The 16,102-nt window shown below is 38.6% G+C and overlaps 1 protein-coding gene across 3 annotated transcripts in view; it reads left to right on the forward strand.

Annotated features, from left to right (window-relative positions):
* garnl3 (GTPase activating Rap/RanGAP domain like 3) overlaps window positions 1–16,102 on the forward strand; it is a 90,434-nt gene that overhangs the window by 46,952 nt on the left and 27,380 nt on the right. For all 3 annotated transcript variants that reach the window (XM_063478209.1, XM_063478211.1, XM_063478210.1), the window contains exons 3-9: window positions 7,711–7,785; window positions 9,599–9,698; window positions 11,786–11,904; window positions 13,926–13,990; window positions 15,137–15,200; window positions 15,365–15,391; window positions 15,738–15,813. In XM_063478209.1, coding sequence (XP_063334279.1) covers window positions 7,711–7,785; window positions 9,599–9,698; window positions 11,786–11,904; window positions 13,926–13,990; window positions 15,137–15,200; window positions 15,365–15,391; window positions 15,738–15,813 — 526 coding nt within the window. The remainder of the gene's footprint in view (window positions 1–7,710; window positions 7,786–9,598; window positions 9,699–11,785; window positions 11,905–13,925; window positions 13,991–15,136; window positions 15,201–15,364; window positions 15,392–15,737; window positions 15,814–16,102) is intronic.

A 16,102-nucleotide genomic window follows, 5' to 3' on the forward strand; every position in this document is an offset into this window, starting at 1 on the left:
CCTTAGCTATGCTCCAATAGGTGTAAGCTGCTGGAGAGTTCCCATAATGTACTGAAAAGTTATTCTCTAACCTCTTTTCACTCTCCATATGTTTATACACTGCTTTGCATGTAGTTATTACTAAAATCTGGCTCTCCTTCACAGTGTGTCTTTTGCCCTGCACCCCCGTTCATGTTTCATAAAAAGTGAAAGTGAAAATAAAATGCTCCTGCTAACAATTCTATGTAGCCTCTCATAGCTTAATCCTGTGTGCCAATAATTACAAAAAAGAACAAAATGGATATCTGTCAGATGAATCAGACTACCAGCAGTGTTTTTTAGAAGATCGGCACCTTCTTAAGAGCTTTCAGGAATATTGTATGGCAGAGTTTAGTTTGCTCAATGTCATATCAGTACCACATTATTTTGCTTCTTTTGCAGACTAACAGCTTGTACAGCTGATTTTTTTTTTTTTTTTTGTGAGTTTCAGTTTGCATTTCCTGACTGAATTTGGTCTGATTGAAGAAGGAGGGTTTTATGCTGATCCAAGCTCAGGAAGTGCTTCAATTTTAAGTTACATAACTTATTATATGGGAGCAATTAATAGTGCTTCAACGCCTTCCACTGTGCATCTGTAATTCATCTGAATAAAAAACACAATGAAGAGTTTTATTACTGTAGACCAAGAGGAAGGTGAAAAGAAGAGACTGAGTTTCCACCATTCTTTTGACAACTTCTTCCCATTCAGTGACTTATTTTTAATCAAGGAACTCTGTTTAATCTTCCCGTTTTTTCGCTTAGTCCTTTTCTTTAGCAGTTTCTGCTTCTCTCTTTTCCCACTCCTAATCTCCATCTTAATTCTTTCAGTTTCTTTTTTTATATCTTCTCACTGAGTGTGCACCTGCCTCTCTCCTTTTTCTCCCTCCCCGTGCCATTCCCTCCTCGCCCTCTTTCACATCCTCTCCTGCTCTACTGAACTACGCCTCTGTGTTTCCTGCTTTCCTGGAGGGTTGTGGGTGTGCATGAACAGGCCCGCTGATGAGATCAATTATCTATCAGCAGTCACAAAATTATTGATTTAACACCCCCCACGCATGTCTCTCTGCACTGCATCTCTTTTTTGTCCCGTGGGCCTCGGGGGAAATCAGAGGCTCTGGTACGAGCTCGATTGTGTGAGATTGTGTACGTGTGAAATGCTCAAGTCGTGCACTAAAATGTGAGCTGTTTAAGTGTGTCTGTAAGAGGGAGTGTGAGTGTGCTTCATCCATAAAGCCTCTTAAGTTCATGAGATTAAGAATTGTGAAGATATCCGTTATTCTTTCACCGCTCAACTTTGTGTTGTCATTATGCACCTCTCTTGGCTTCTCTTACCTAATGTTTTTTCCCTTCTATATAGTGGGGAAAATAATTATTTGATCCCTTGTTGAATTAGTAAGTTTGGTCACTTTAAAAGAAATCAACAGTCTCTAATTTTTATGGTAGTTTCATTTTGTTGGAGAGAAAAAACACATTGAGTAAAAGTTATAAACTGATTTGCCTGTCATTGAGTAAAATAAGCATTTGATCTAAGTTGGCCCCGATTATTCAGAAATGAAAGAAGTATAAAATGATCAATCGCCTTCGATTTGGAGCTCAATGAAAGATCTTGCCTTTTGGGATTAGGATGATCATGATGAACGTGATTGATCAGTCCATAACTACAAAGGGGGAGCTTGTTAATGATCTGAAGGCAGTTGGGACCGCAGTCACAAATAAGACCATTGTGACCACACTACACTGTAATGGACTGATATCTTGCAGTGCCTGCAACATCCTCCTACTCAAGAAGGCACATATAGAGGCTTCGCTTAAGTTTGCCAGTGAACATCTAAATGATTCAGAGAAGGCTTGGGAGAAAGCGCTGTGGTCACATGAAACCAAAATGAAGCTCTCAGGCATTAAATCAACCTACTGTGGTTGGAGGAGGAGAAATGCTGTGTACTGTGAAATCTTGGATCAGAACCTCCTTCCCTCAGCCAGACACTGAAGATGGGTCATGGATGGGTCTTCCAGTGCGACAGTGTCCAAAAACATACCACCAAGGCAACAAAGAAGCATATTAAGGTCATAGAGTTGCCTAGTCGGTCTCCAGACCTCAGTTCTATAAGAAATCTGTGGAGGGAGCAGAAGCTACGAGTTGCCAAGCTGCAGCCAAGAAACCAAAAGGATTTAGAGAGTCTCTGTAAAGAGGAGTGGGCCCTCCTGAGATGTCTGCAAACCTGGTGACCAGCTACAAAAACCGTCTTATCGTTGTGCTCGCCAACAAGGGTTTCTGCGCCAAGTATTAAGTCATGTTTTACTTCGTCATCCAATACTTATTTACATATACAGTTATAATTTTATATAGAGTTACTGACTTGCAAATCAATTTTGTTAACTTTTATGTAATGTGGTTTTTGTTTTTTGCATTTTGGATTGATATTCGGCCTCGATTAAAATTAAATTTCCATCAAAATTAAATTCTTTGGAATTCAGCAGGGAATCAAATAATTACTTCCCCCACCGTATATAGGTTTGGTCCTCCTTTTTTTTCTTCTTTTCCTGTGTCTCCAGTATTTTTCCCAGCAGTGTCGAGGTGTTTTATGAGTTGTTTGTTAAAGCGTAGAAGCATAACAGGCTCCCCTTTTTCCCCTGTTGCCCCTCATTTTGCCTCCTCCAGCCCACCGGGTATCGTTGGAGTGCAGCTTTTTCTTCTTTGCCACTCTTCTGTTCCATGATTTAAAAGCAGTGGCTGCACAATGCATAGACACACACAAAAACACACAAAAACACACACACAGACTCCCCAGAGAGCTTAATCTCTCTTTTCTTCTGACATTTTTCTTTCTTTCACCCCATAACAACTGAAAGCCTATTCACACACTGCAGCACAAACACTTACCTAAAAACACAATTAATACTGAATGTCTCTTTCCTTTTTCTTCACATCCAGCCACACACACAAACACATCCACCAGGGAGGTAGTGCATTGCTCTATATGAACGCTACATTGGTTTCCCCTCCATTATCTTGCGATTGGACAGTTAATGTTGCAGGAGGCACGAAAAATAGAGGAAGATGGTGGCCTACAGCTTTGACATTTACTTTCCATTTTCAGCACTCAAATACAAAATACAGATGTTAACAGAGTCGCAAAGCTCATTCATTCACCTATAAACATGGGCACGTACAGGTCCATACCCTGACATGCAAAAATGTGCAGGGAGATTTAATGCCTTTTAATATGCATATAAAAAGAGAGAGCATCTTATTTTCATCAGTTTCTTCTATAACACAATGAGTTATTGCAAAGAAGTCTGTCATTTATCAGAGCTTCAGACCTGCAGTAAACATGCTTTGGTCTGTATTGATTTTAATATGCCATTATATACACTTTACCTAAGGAAGTAAATGCAGCTATAGTGCTGTACTTGTACAGGGCGGAGTGAAATCACTGTCATATTAATAAGAAAAATGTTGCAAATATGTTGTTAGAATTCTTTTTTGACTCACCAATTTAATCAAATTCAACAAGCCTACAGTATAGTCTGCATAAATGCACATAACACTTACAGGTCTCCCATTTCTTTTGCAATCACTGTGTCTGACACTTACGGTGTCTCAGTTCTTTGAGTTACAGCAAACAGACGGACTCATTTTCCACTCATGCAAGGTTAACTGTTTGCTTTCTGTGGTGGTTATCAGAATTTACTAGCATCTTTCATCATGACCTTGCAGTTGAGCTAAATTGGTTCAACTGCCAGCACCTGCAGACAGAGCCCTTAATAAAAAATCGTATAGCTTTTACTGGTTTGAGATTTATTTCACTTAAGGGTTAGGGTGACTGTGATTTTAAAATTGTGTTTTAGCAAGCATTGTAAATAGCTAGCTAGATATTAGCCAGGGACGCTTGTTGTTTTCCGGTTGAGCTTAATCTGAAGATGCTTTTTGTAGTCTTCACATATGGAGCCTACTCTCCATCACCTGAGTCATGATGCTGGTCCTTCCAAGCATGCGAAAGGAGTTGTTAAAAACTGCTTCGCAAAACATCCTAAATCCACACAGCAGATGTTTCCGTTCAGATATTAATCATAGTGTCATTTTCTCATTGCTTTCTTGTTACAGCTACCTCAGTTTAGAGTTTCCATATACATCTACACAGTTATAGATAGTACTGAATGCAGTATCATAACTGATCTCTGAACAGTGGAAGTTGAGGGAGGGGCAACTCACAAAATTGTCTGTGGTTAGTCTCTTAACAATCCTCCATTAAGGATCACAGGTAAATCCTTGATGTGCTTACAAAAAGAGCCAAAAACCGCTTCTCTTGTTTCAGTTTGCAAGGCTTCTGCTCTTGCTAGCAGCACCCAGGAAAATGACATACACAGCAGAGTGAAAGGCTTGTAGTCAAGCTAGGTTCCAGAGACAGTAGTCAAGTATGGCCAAAAGATGGCATGAAGTTACACGATGGATGCAAACATGATGTCTGTTTTTAGCAAACACTGATTGCCTCACTTATTCTGTTGGCATCCCCACTGTGTACACATACCATGTCAGAACAGCATTTTTAAAATTGTTTTGCATACCACTTGGATAAGCAATCACTGAAACCAAAAGATACAAGGGTCTCACTTACAGAAGCATTTATAAAGTTTATTATTAAATCAGCTCAGATTAAACTTAGATTAGTCAGTTATTTGAAGAAAGCCCAAAAAGATGAAGACATCCTTTATCACAAATGACTTTTGCAGCATATAATGCAAAAAACACGTGAATTTACAGTTAATGTCACAAAGTAACGGACACAGAAGAGTGTCTTGTATGCTCGATAGGCAAAAACTCCGAGGATGGCATATAAATAAAACCGGCAATTTCCTTACTAGCCTTGTTACAATGCGAATGCCTATTTTCAACCCAACCCAATGTAGAGCCAGTTGCAAAATTTAATTTAAGAGCTTTGCACCAAAACCCCAGCTGCAGTACTCCATATCAGATTTAATTTAGTGTGAACAATAAAGTCAGAGTGACAGTTATTAATGATTTTATTTAGGATGCAAAGCTCTTGCCTTTTATCCTCACTTACCCACAGGAATGTTTTGAGTGGACTTGAACCCTCTGTCTCTCTCTCTCCATGATAAATGCTCTCTCATCACTCTTGTTCATCATTGCACTGGCCGTCATGATCTAATGAGCTGTTGAAGTGGGGCACACCACCCACTCTTCATACTGATCAGCATTGTGCCTTGCCCAGGTTTTGCACAGGCTTTGGCAGCCACTCAGAATATTGTGTTGGTTATTAGTTTATCATTGTTCATAACCCCTTACAGCATCACACTCTACTTTGAGCTTTATCTGAGGTAACGAGTGCACAGTCCTGCATTATAGTCTTATTCTGCTTTTGACCATAATCTTGTTGTGTATAGGTGATTGTTACACTTGCTTTCCTCCTGCTTTATGTGTTAGTTGCGAACTCTTTAACTTCCCATATGGAAAAGAAATAGTAAAAACTTATATGATTTACTCATGAAAGTGGCCACTTTCATGAGTAAATCATATAAGGCTTACATGATTTACTCATGAAAGTGGCCACTTTCTCATTACTTTCATATATTGTTTTAGTAAGTATCCAAAACATACAAGTTTCATTTATATAATTTTTCTAGGGATCTTATATCTGTTTTCACTCTTGTATGCTTTTCATACAAGTTTCACACAAGACAGATACAAACTTTATAAGATTTATATATATCTTTTCCATATGGGTTTGTAGGTCAGCGACACTGGATACTGTTTATTAGTTTTCTGTATTTGCTCCTTACCTCTCAGGACCTAGCTTGTCATTTTTAGCTTGTCTTTTAGCTTGGCTTCTCCAAACCATTTCTGGCCATCTGGATGTATCACAACACATGCAGGAATACACATCCATGCCAGATCTGTCTTTTTTTTTTTATGTATTGGAAGATCAGAGACCTCTGTCGAGGTTCAAAGGGCAAAGGAAGTGCAGTATGGGAGGAAAGAGTCTCTGATGTGTTGCCTGGTAACAGAGCATCAGTTACTATGATGGAAATGGGGGTTTAAAAGAGGAATGAGGAGGTGAAGAGTAATAGACTGAAAGGAGTTTTACATGTGTCCACACGGACAAGAAGAAAGTAGTCAAAAAACAGCAAAACTGACTATTTTTCTTTATATATCATTGATCTTATTGATATTCTTGATCTTTTATAAAAAATAACTTCACAGCATTTGTTTATATGCATTTATAAAAGATATTCATAGAAAGACACATACACACATTTGCAAACAAAAACAATTCTGCAAGCCAAGTGTAATGGGCTTATATTAACACCATATTACTTTAAGATATTGTGAATGATTTATCAGTGTGTATTTTGTGTAGTTTGATGTGTAGTAGCAATTGCTTAATGACTTAGTTTAATCAAGATTAGTGGAAATGTTCAATTTGACTGTTGTTTGACCTGCGCAGGCCATTCATCTTTCCTGCTAGATTCATGGTCTCATTATAAATGCTTTAAAAGACTCAAATTACTGTCTACTGCTATAGTCATGTGAAAAACCTACACATCTGTGCTGCGTTCAAGGGAGTTAGGAGGGCCTTAGCACTTATATTAAAGCGAAAAATTTGGTGGCAGCATTCAGATGTGTGTTATCACAGTGCAATAATCTTCCAAGGAGAAGACATCCCAGAAAATTCTCCCAAGATCAGCCTGTGCAATGCTCAGAGAAACTACAAAAAACCTGTAGAGCTACATCTCAGACTCAGTTAGCATGTTAAATGATAAAGTTCATGACAGTTCAGTTAGAAAAAGACTGAACTAGTATGTTCTGCTTAGAAAGGTTGCTAGAATGAAGCCTCTTCTCTCTAAATCCAGCACAGCTCATGTTCACAATGGTACGTCTGAACGAACCACAACACTTCTGCATATCACCACAAACACTGTTAAGTTATTACTGCTAAAGGTGGTTCTACAAGTTACTGAATCATGGGCTGTACTTAGCTTTTTACAGGAGTGCACATAGTACTGTGAAATGTGAATTAGCAAGCTAGAAAACTATAACTACACCTCAGGTCTGAAATGCTTAAATTGAAATGGTGACATGATGATGATTCTAGGTAATATTTGGAATCAGTGACATTGCACAAAAATCAGCTGCAACTCTTTGCAAGAGAGTGACTAAGCATCAAAATTTGCCCAAATATGGGACCATTTTTGGAAGCTGTACACAGTTAGACAGGATAGCTGAGCTGCTCTCAGGCTTTGTCTTCTCTTGTTTCACTCAGTCTCCACACTATTAACTTTCCCATTTCATCTCATGATGTCTCCTCTCTAGTGCTGCAGTAGTAAGAGGTGAGTCAGCAAGAGACAGATAATTTTGGTGATAAGTAGAGGGTGCCTGAGGAAAATTAGGAGAAAAGTTTAAAAGTTAAGAACTGTTTCTAAAGTGAAGGGAGACTTGAGTGAATAAGGGTGAAGAGGGGTAGTTGGTAACATATTCATGGAAAGGGGTTGCTAATGCTGCTGTTGTCACATGGAGGTGATGTTTTACCATGGTTCCTCTTTTTTCTGTGAGTGCAGCCGGCTCTGGTGTATTTATAGCCGGTTTATTACTGTCTGCCACAAGTCACTGTTTATCAGGTGTCTAATTTTGACCATGTCTCCCTCTCACTATGTCTGTCTCTGTCTTCCTCTCAGCTGATATCCAGTGATGCAGATGGGGCCATTCAGAGGGCAGGACGCTTCAGGGTGGAGAATGGCTCCTCAGACGAGGTGCGCACTATATCACACATTTTTGTGCTCAAATGCATCCTAACAAGCCTCTTGTCTCAGTCTGGCTCTCAAGGTTTTCTTGTGCTGATTTTTGGATCCGTAATTGTTTTGAGGGCCTGTTTTAACTCAGGCTGATTGAAGGTGACAGAAAATTTCATAAAATAATATTTTAAGCTCTTTTTCATTCACCATTCTTTCACTAAATAGTATTAAAGCTAATTTAAGAGGTGGCTAGAGTAGAGTAATATAAAGACTGGAAGTATGGGAAAACTGATTTCCTGGTTCTGTCCAAAGTTACAAAAAATACCTACCAGGCCCTCTGAAGCTCCTAATTACGATGTTATATAAAGGTGGTATTGATTTTCTTATCTAATGCTCAGCAGAGAGGACAATAAGTATCCCTTTAACATGACTCATGTAGCTGCCGCTACAAATTGCTTCTTCATGTGGTTCCCAAATTTGGGTTTATGACTCATCCATTAGGTCAAAAAGATATATCTAAGGGGTCACAAGATGAATAATGGATGATTAAGACAAAAAAACAAGCCTGTTTCATACATTCTGGCTTTTCTCCCATAGTTGTTTTTTTTTCTTGTTAAATGCAGGCCAGTTTGCTTTCTGTAGCTGCTGAAATTGTTCACATCATATAGTGATATGCACAGGGGTTAGTGCGGTTAAAGCACAGCAAACACTTTTTTTCTCCCCTGAGGAAGTAGAATTGCCACATTTATCATAAAAGACATTTATCATAAACCTTATTTTGTGCCAGAGAGCCCATGAAAACAAACTGACAAATTGGTCAGAGCTGTCATATTGATGTGATGATTGATTTGCAATGTCAGCTCGAGCACAGCAAGCAAACATTCCAACTTTGAAGCTGCCGTTAGCTGCAGGCTACCTTCAGAGGGTACGTGGATTTCAAAATTATTTTTTTATCTAGTCTGTCTAGTGGGTTTTTTTGTGGGGAAAAGTTAAAATGATGAAATTTAAACACAGTTTTTTTCTTCTTGTGGCAGGTCTTTATTTACCTCACCTGCTTAAACTGATCATATACGTCATTCCTTTTTTTGATAACTATAGTCATATTTTAGTCCCTTTTGAGTTAGTGCATTATCCTGTTTACACAGCCTCAACATTTCCTATATCTGTGTTTAATTAAATTCCCTTTATACTAAGCCATCCCATTTCTTATTAAGGCTTTAATTGTGAAACATTTGTTGTGGAAAAGTCAGGAAGATTATTATGTGAAGAAATACATGCACACGTACATAAAATTATTTGTGGCTATGGCATTTGTCCTCTGTCAGCTGGTTACTAATAATGTATGACAAGAGATAACTTTGAGTGAGCAGAACAAACGCTGGCCAGTACACCAGTACTGCGAATAGCTCCTGCATTTGCTGATCTTTGTTTCCTTTTTAAGTCAATTTCTAAGAATGCAGCAACAATGCATCTCTATCATGAGGCCGCCCTATTATGATTTACTGCCTCGATTTTGTCCAACATTTTGGTATTATTTAGGATGTGATGCAATCCGCAAAGACAAAGGTTCTCTTAATCTCAAACCTTAGTCCTCCCACATTTTTAAATTGAGAGCCATGATACAAGTAATAAACAGTTACATTATAGCTTGCTTTTGCTGTATCTGATTTCCTGCCCTGTAATATAATCAGTACTGCTTTATTGTGTAACAGTTTTCCACAATGAAGACTGCTGTGACTCAAGCTGTGACTATCATTATAACATTGTGGCATATGTGTGGTTGTGTATGTTTGTGTGTGTGTGTGTGTGTGTGTGTGTGTGTTTGAAACAGACTTTGGACTACACTCCAGGAACCTGGAGGAGAACCGATGTCCATCTGGAGAATCCAGAGTACCACACCAGATGGTTCTTTAAATACTTTTTGGGAAAAGGTCAGTGCTTCTCTGCTGTGCTCTGTTTAAAAAATGCACTCACGCACAGAGCTAGCATGACATAGATCAAGAAATGCCTCCATATTTGGAAGCTTGTTATCAGCTTTGTCCTCATGCACCGCTTTTCATTGAAGGCCAAAACCTATTTGCATCTAACCATATCCCCACTGAGAGTCTTAACTACACTCCAGCCCAATACGTCACCCAAGGAGAAAGCTCACTAACGACATACAGTATCACTAGACAGACAACGCTGCACAAGATAACACAATTAAAATTTTACCCTTAGCTTCTGAAATGAGACTGTGCAGCAACCTAGCAACTGTGAGAAGCTGTTAGGAATTATTAATATTGGTCACCTGTCCTGCACCTTTTTCATAATTTCTCCACCCGCATTATTCCCACTCTGCATTACTTCCATAGTCTTAAAAGCTCATTGCTGAGGTATCCCTGTAATGAGTTTAGTGAGGAAGATTACAATCAGCTGAGAGGTGAGGTAAAGAGCAGAGATACCTGTGAAGGAAAGTTAAGAAAGGAAAACTATCAGCTATGGAATAAGAGAATAAGAGGCATCTTTTTCCTCTTCTAGCCAGGGTCTAATCATACTATGGCACGGGCAGTTTAAAAATGAGCCACGTCGCAAGAAATTTGGCTCGACCTGTTTTGGACCGCAGCTGAGCCATCTGTGTCTCACAGCCCGGGCAGAGTCGACTGCATTGCACAAAACAACACATTATGAACTCAAGGCCAGCTACTTTAACACAAGCTTCCTGTTTGATGAAACACCCACAGTGGCACACATCTTACTGATAAGAATAAATCTCTCTATGTCTGTTTCCCTGTTATACTCCATTAAATATGACAATAATTCTTGGGGCTGCTCAAAAAGAACGAGGCTCAGTAGTAAGCCTATAATTGGAACACAGCTTCACGTTACTGCTTACCTTAAGCTTAAAAACATCACCGATTAGGAATAAACAGAGCTTATAACCAAATAGAATAAAAGAGACACACACACACAGGAAAAGAAAGCATTAGCTGAGGTGAGGACGAAGAAAGAGGCAGCAGAGAACCTGCATCTAATTGGGTTTGGATGGCTGTTTGGCATTGTTTGGATATGTTACCCTGTCAACCAAAGAGGCAGAGGCATGAATGTGAGACTCTGCTGTGATCTGTGTAACTCTAGGTTTTGAATGAAAGAAGAGAATTTAATGAAAGAAAAGGCAGGAAGGAAGACAAAAAATGAAAAAAACATCAACAACAAAAGACTAAAAACACAGATAAAACAGCAGAGAGATGACTGGGCCCCTGCTATGACAGAAAAATCTCAATTTTTAAACTTAAACTAATCAAAACTTTAACACCAGGAGAACCAGCCTGGAGGTGGAATAACACGGGTCAGTTCAAGTAGATAGCTTACTCTGTCAAAGCTCCATCTGTCAAAGTCTTCTTGGATTTTATGAAGCAATGGGGTAAAGCTGAATTTGAAGATATCCTTTGGATTAGCTGGAGCGTATATTCCAAGGTATAAGTCCCAGCGTCCCACTGTGTATGGCTGAAAAGCAGAATCTTGGATTTGGACCAGTGGACTGAGTAGCCATAGAACTTTCCAAAGCAGTTGATCAGAGTGTGGACTGACAGAAGTGAGGTTGTCAGATTAGTTAATAAAGAAGAATGTTATCTGCATATAAACTGAATTTTTGATTATGCAAATTTGTTGCTATACCTATGATGTCATCAGTCTATCTTATGGCTGAGGCAAGCAGTTCAATGAAAAGTGCCAGAAGAGATGATGATTATCCTTATCTCGTACCTCTGTTTAAATTGAATGGGTTGAATATTTGTCCATTAGTGATTACAGATGCTGTTGGAGTGTTGTATAGGATTAGCTGTTTATGTAAGGACCAAATCCAAAATGTTATAGGAGGCAGAAATTTCCAGCTCAATTTATCATTTTTTTCCTAGAGTAAAAATTATGGCAGGAGCTTTGATTTAATATCCATTTTACTATTGTATAAGTTAATCAGTTGAATAATCTTGATCTCTTAATCTTAATCATATCTGTAAATGATCTCTGTCCACCATAGTCCACCAAAATTATGTGGGCACGGATGCAGAGAAGAATCCCTTCTACCTATCGGTGGTCCTCTCGGACCAGAACAACCAACGTGTTCCTCAGTACCGAGCCATCCTCTGGAGAAAGACGGTGAGTTCACTGTCTATGCACCTAGCAGCAGGAATTTTAAATGCTTCAGATCTCTTAGACATTCAGGATCAGTGTTGGGGAGTAACAGAATACATGTACCACCGTTACGTATTAAAAATACAAAATATGAGTAACTGTATTCCGTTACAGTTACCGTTTAAAAAGGTGGTATTCAGAATACAGTTACTTTGTTGAAGTAAATGGATTACACGGCGGTCTTTTCCTGTTACATATGTAAAGCTGTCCCCTCTCTATTTTTGGTAATTTCACACCGGTGGAAACCCAAACAAAACAGGTATTAAGAGGCTCTAATGCCTGTGTCTCAATCTCTCGGCCCATGTCACCTCTACTTGCGGCCCGCATAATGACGTGACGAAATATTTTCAAAAATTATTGTTCAAAAAATTATTTAATATGAAGGCAATAGGCAGAGTGTTATTGGCATAGCCCTAAAGAATGTAGCCTCATGGACAGTGTAGCCCAGTTGTAAGTAAGCTATTAAGACTCGACTGCACACTGTGTTCGTGTTTTCCTCCCAAACAATAAGTTCCGTTGGAGCAGCCTTTCAACGCCTCTCTCTGTCTCTCGCAAGCAAAGTTGACCCAGACAACAAAGTAAAGCTAGTTTTTGGTTACGAGCCCGACACGGAACTGACGTATTAGCCAGAGGTCCCTTTTGGAGCCATGGGCCTGTTTTATATACACGCGGAATAGTTTTCTATACGAGATCGCTCCAAAAAGTGCAGCCTTACCTAATGTCCACCCTACTGTTACTCATTTTATATTAAGATTTAATAATCTGGTTGGTATTAGTATGGCGAATAACCTTCAGTAATAGTACTAAATCACACAGCAATAGTACAGTCATGTAGTTGTAAAAAGCTTGATAATATATTAAGTAATCCAAAGTATTCAGAATACGTTACTCTGATTGAGTAACGTAACGGAATACGTTACAAAATATATTCTGGGGCATGTATTCTGTAATCTGTAGTGGAATACATTTTAAAAGTAACCTTCCCAACACTGTTCAGGATATATGCAATACATTTTTTTCTGAGTAAAATTATATATAAGGTTTTATATTTTTGCAGGCACCATTAATTGAAAGCATTTTCAGCAAATTGTATCATATGACATGACTGCATTTCATTGTATTGTAAGCAGTTTCTCACTGTTGGACCGATAAATGCTGAGATACTTTTCAATAGTTTCATCAAATAGCTCCAGACCAATGAGATGATCAACAAAAAATCATCGTGTGTAATCTTAAAGAATAATTCACAAACATTTATTCTCTTTAAAATCTTAATCTGTAAAGCAAGTTAGATAAATGTAGTGGCAGTCGTGGAGTCTAAATTCCCATAAAATATAAAGTCTTTCCTCCAATTAAAAGTTCAGGTATTAAAAGTTTTAGCACACTGGTGCAAAGATTAATCCCGAACACCGACATTTTCTGCTTAATTAAACAGTTGTGGGAGGTGTGTTTTTGTTCCTCAGATCTAAACATGGAAAAGCACAAAATGTGCAAAGTCCCTTAAAAATAGTCTTTAAGGCACTATGCTACTCCACTTTTGAGTCACCGTTTGTGTAGGTGTGTGTGTGTGTGTGTGTTAGAGAGAGATGCATGATTATTATGGTGTGCATCTAGTTCTGTGATTCAGTTTCATGACCAAGATAGCTTGGATCTAATTTTGCCCTCCAGCCTCGTCTGGAACCTGATTAGGGTGATGCACCTCCGCTGCCTGATCACATTGATTTATCTTGTTTCTGTCAGACTCTAACTGGTACAGGATGTTGTTATTGAACAGAACAACTTTGTCTTCTCTTGAATTGCTTTTGTTTAATCTTTTAAGTCCTCTGTAATTATTCTGCAAGTAGTTGAAAAATCTCTTTTGTGGTCTGAATTTCTAAATACGCACACAAAAAAATGTACCAATTATTTCCAAAATGAACAGATGTATAAAACTCACTATGCTATGATATGATAATCACTGATCTGTGTCACTCTTGTTCACACAGGGGACTCTGAAGATCTCCCTTCCCTACAGCCCAACAAAAACACTATCAGTCAAGTCCATACTAAGGTGAGACGTGCAGCTCCGACCTTTTAGTCACTACTCTTTATACCCTCTTTCCAATGCATGAATGAGAATTTATATTGTTGTTTTCTCATTCTACAGTTCAGATGTAATTATTTGCATTGCACAATGTAACTGAACTCAGAACAAAAGAAACATTCAAATCAAATCAAATCAAATCAAATCAGAGCAATGCAAGGTAAAGATCTACAGCAGTAGAGAAATAACCCCAACAGATGACCCCCTATGTGCAAGCACTTGGTGACAGTGGGAAGGAAAAACTCCCTTTTAACAGGAAGAAACTTGCAGCAGATGGTTGAGGGGGAGGAAGACAGGGAAAATACACACTGTGGAAGAGAGCCGGAGTTTGACGTGAACTAATGATTAAATGCAAAGCAGTCTATAAACAGACAGAGAGTGAAAAAATGTGAGAGAAGAAAAAACAATCAGCTCATAATGGGAAGCTCCAAGCAGCCTAGGCCTAGTGCCGCATAACTAAGTTAAAGTTTTAAGCCTAATCTTAAAAGTAAAGGGGCTGTCTGTGTCCTCTAGCCAAAGTGGGAGCTGGTTCCACAGAAGAGAGACCTGAACGCTGCATCCCATTCTACTTTTAAATAACCTAGGAACGACAAGGAAGCCTGCAGTATGAGAGTAAAGTGCTGATGGATTACTAAAAGGTCTTTACGATAATATGGGACCTGATTATTAAAGACCCTGTATGTGAGGAGAGGGTTTTTAATTCAATTCTGTATTTAACAGAGAGCCAGTAAACAAAGGCTTATATGGAAGAAAATGTTGAAAAAATATGCAACATTTGTATAATTTCACCAGAACTTTACAAATATTTCCTGGTAATTCTTTTCCCTTCAGCATTTTATTTTCAGCAGCAGATGTCATCAGTGACTGGTAACAAGATATTAAAATATGTACGGAACAGAAGGTTTGAGATTTTAAATTACTCAAGGCTAAGTTGCTGCACAAACTCTAAATGAATACAAATGGTTCAAGCTAGATGGGAAATCCCCTGTATCAGGTTTTAATGAGTGTTAACCTTTGGGCTGTTTGTCTTTCGTCAACCCTAAACACTTGGGGTTTTTGTCTCTGTTTCTTCCGCTCCTCCTTTTTCTGCCCCTCCTGCTTCTGCCTGTACAGTGCAATGAACATGGACAGGTTTGAGAAAGGCCCCAGGGAAATCCTCAACCCGGAGATTCAGAAGGTGAGAATGACACCAGCACAATGGCAGGCTCTTAATGAAATATAGCACCGACCCATTTCATGCCAACCCGGATCAGCAACATCTAAACTTCATAATGTCCTTAGGCTGTGTCATCTCTAGCTGTAGTGCTGGTCAGTGACAGTTGTTGTGTCCTCTTTCCCCAGGACCTGTTGGTGTTGGAGGAACAGGAGGTATGAATATGATATGTTTTTCATGGGATAATTTAGCATATCTGCAGTAATCCTGGAATTTTCTGTCATTAATACAGTTTGATTTTCTTTTTTTCTAGTGTTCTGCATGTTTGAGTCTATATGTCTTTTTTATATGCTGAAATGGTTGCATGTGTACAACTACAATTGTTCTTTCAAGTGTTATGCAGATTAATATTTTTCTTTCTTGGTCATCAGTATTTAGCCTTTCTTGTTACCTTTTGTGGATCTTTTGTTTAATCTATTACATGTTATTTTACATTTCTTTAAAAAAATGTATAATTTATTTTGCATTTTTAATCTCTAATCTAACTCAATTTTCTTTTAGGGTTCTGTCAACTTTAAGTTTGGTGTGCTGTATGCCAAAGATGGACAGCTCACAGATGACGAGATGTTTAGTAATGGTAAATTCTGCTACGCTCATTTATTATTTAGTGTTCAAATTAAAGACTGTATATTAAAAAGGACAGTCACTGTGACATCAACCATTTATGAGTGTATTATCATGTTGAAGCTTAAAATGAACAGTTAGGTTGCTGCCATCTTTGGGCGTCATCATTTTTGGTCACTAGCGCTAGCTTGTTTAGCCCTTAAACGCCGACGGGAGTGCCCTTAAATCCATTTGCGTAACTATTTTTAAATCCCGGTAGACCCACAATCAAATAAGATAAGGCATTTTGACATGAAAACAGA

Source organism: Pelmatolapia mariae, linkage group LG7, assembly GCF_036321145.2.
Source record: "Pelmatolapia mariae isolate MD_Pm_ZW linkage group LG7, Pm_UMD_F_2, whole genome shotgun sequence".
NCBI classification, from domain to species: domain Eukaryota; kingdom Metazoa; phylum Chordata; class Actinopteri; order Cichliformes; family Cichlidae; genus Pelmatolapia; species Pelmatolapia mariae.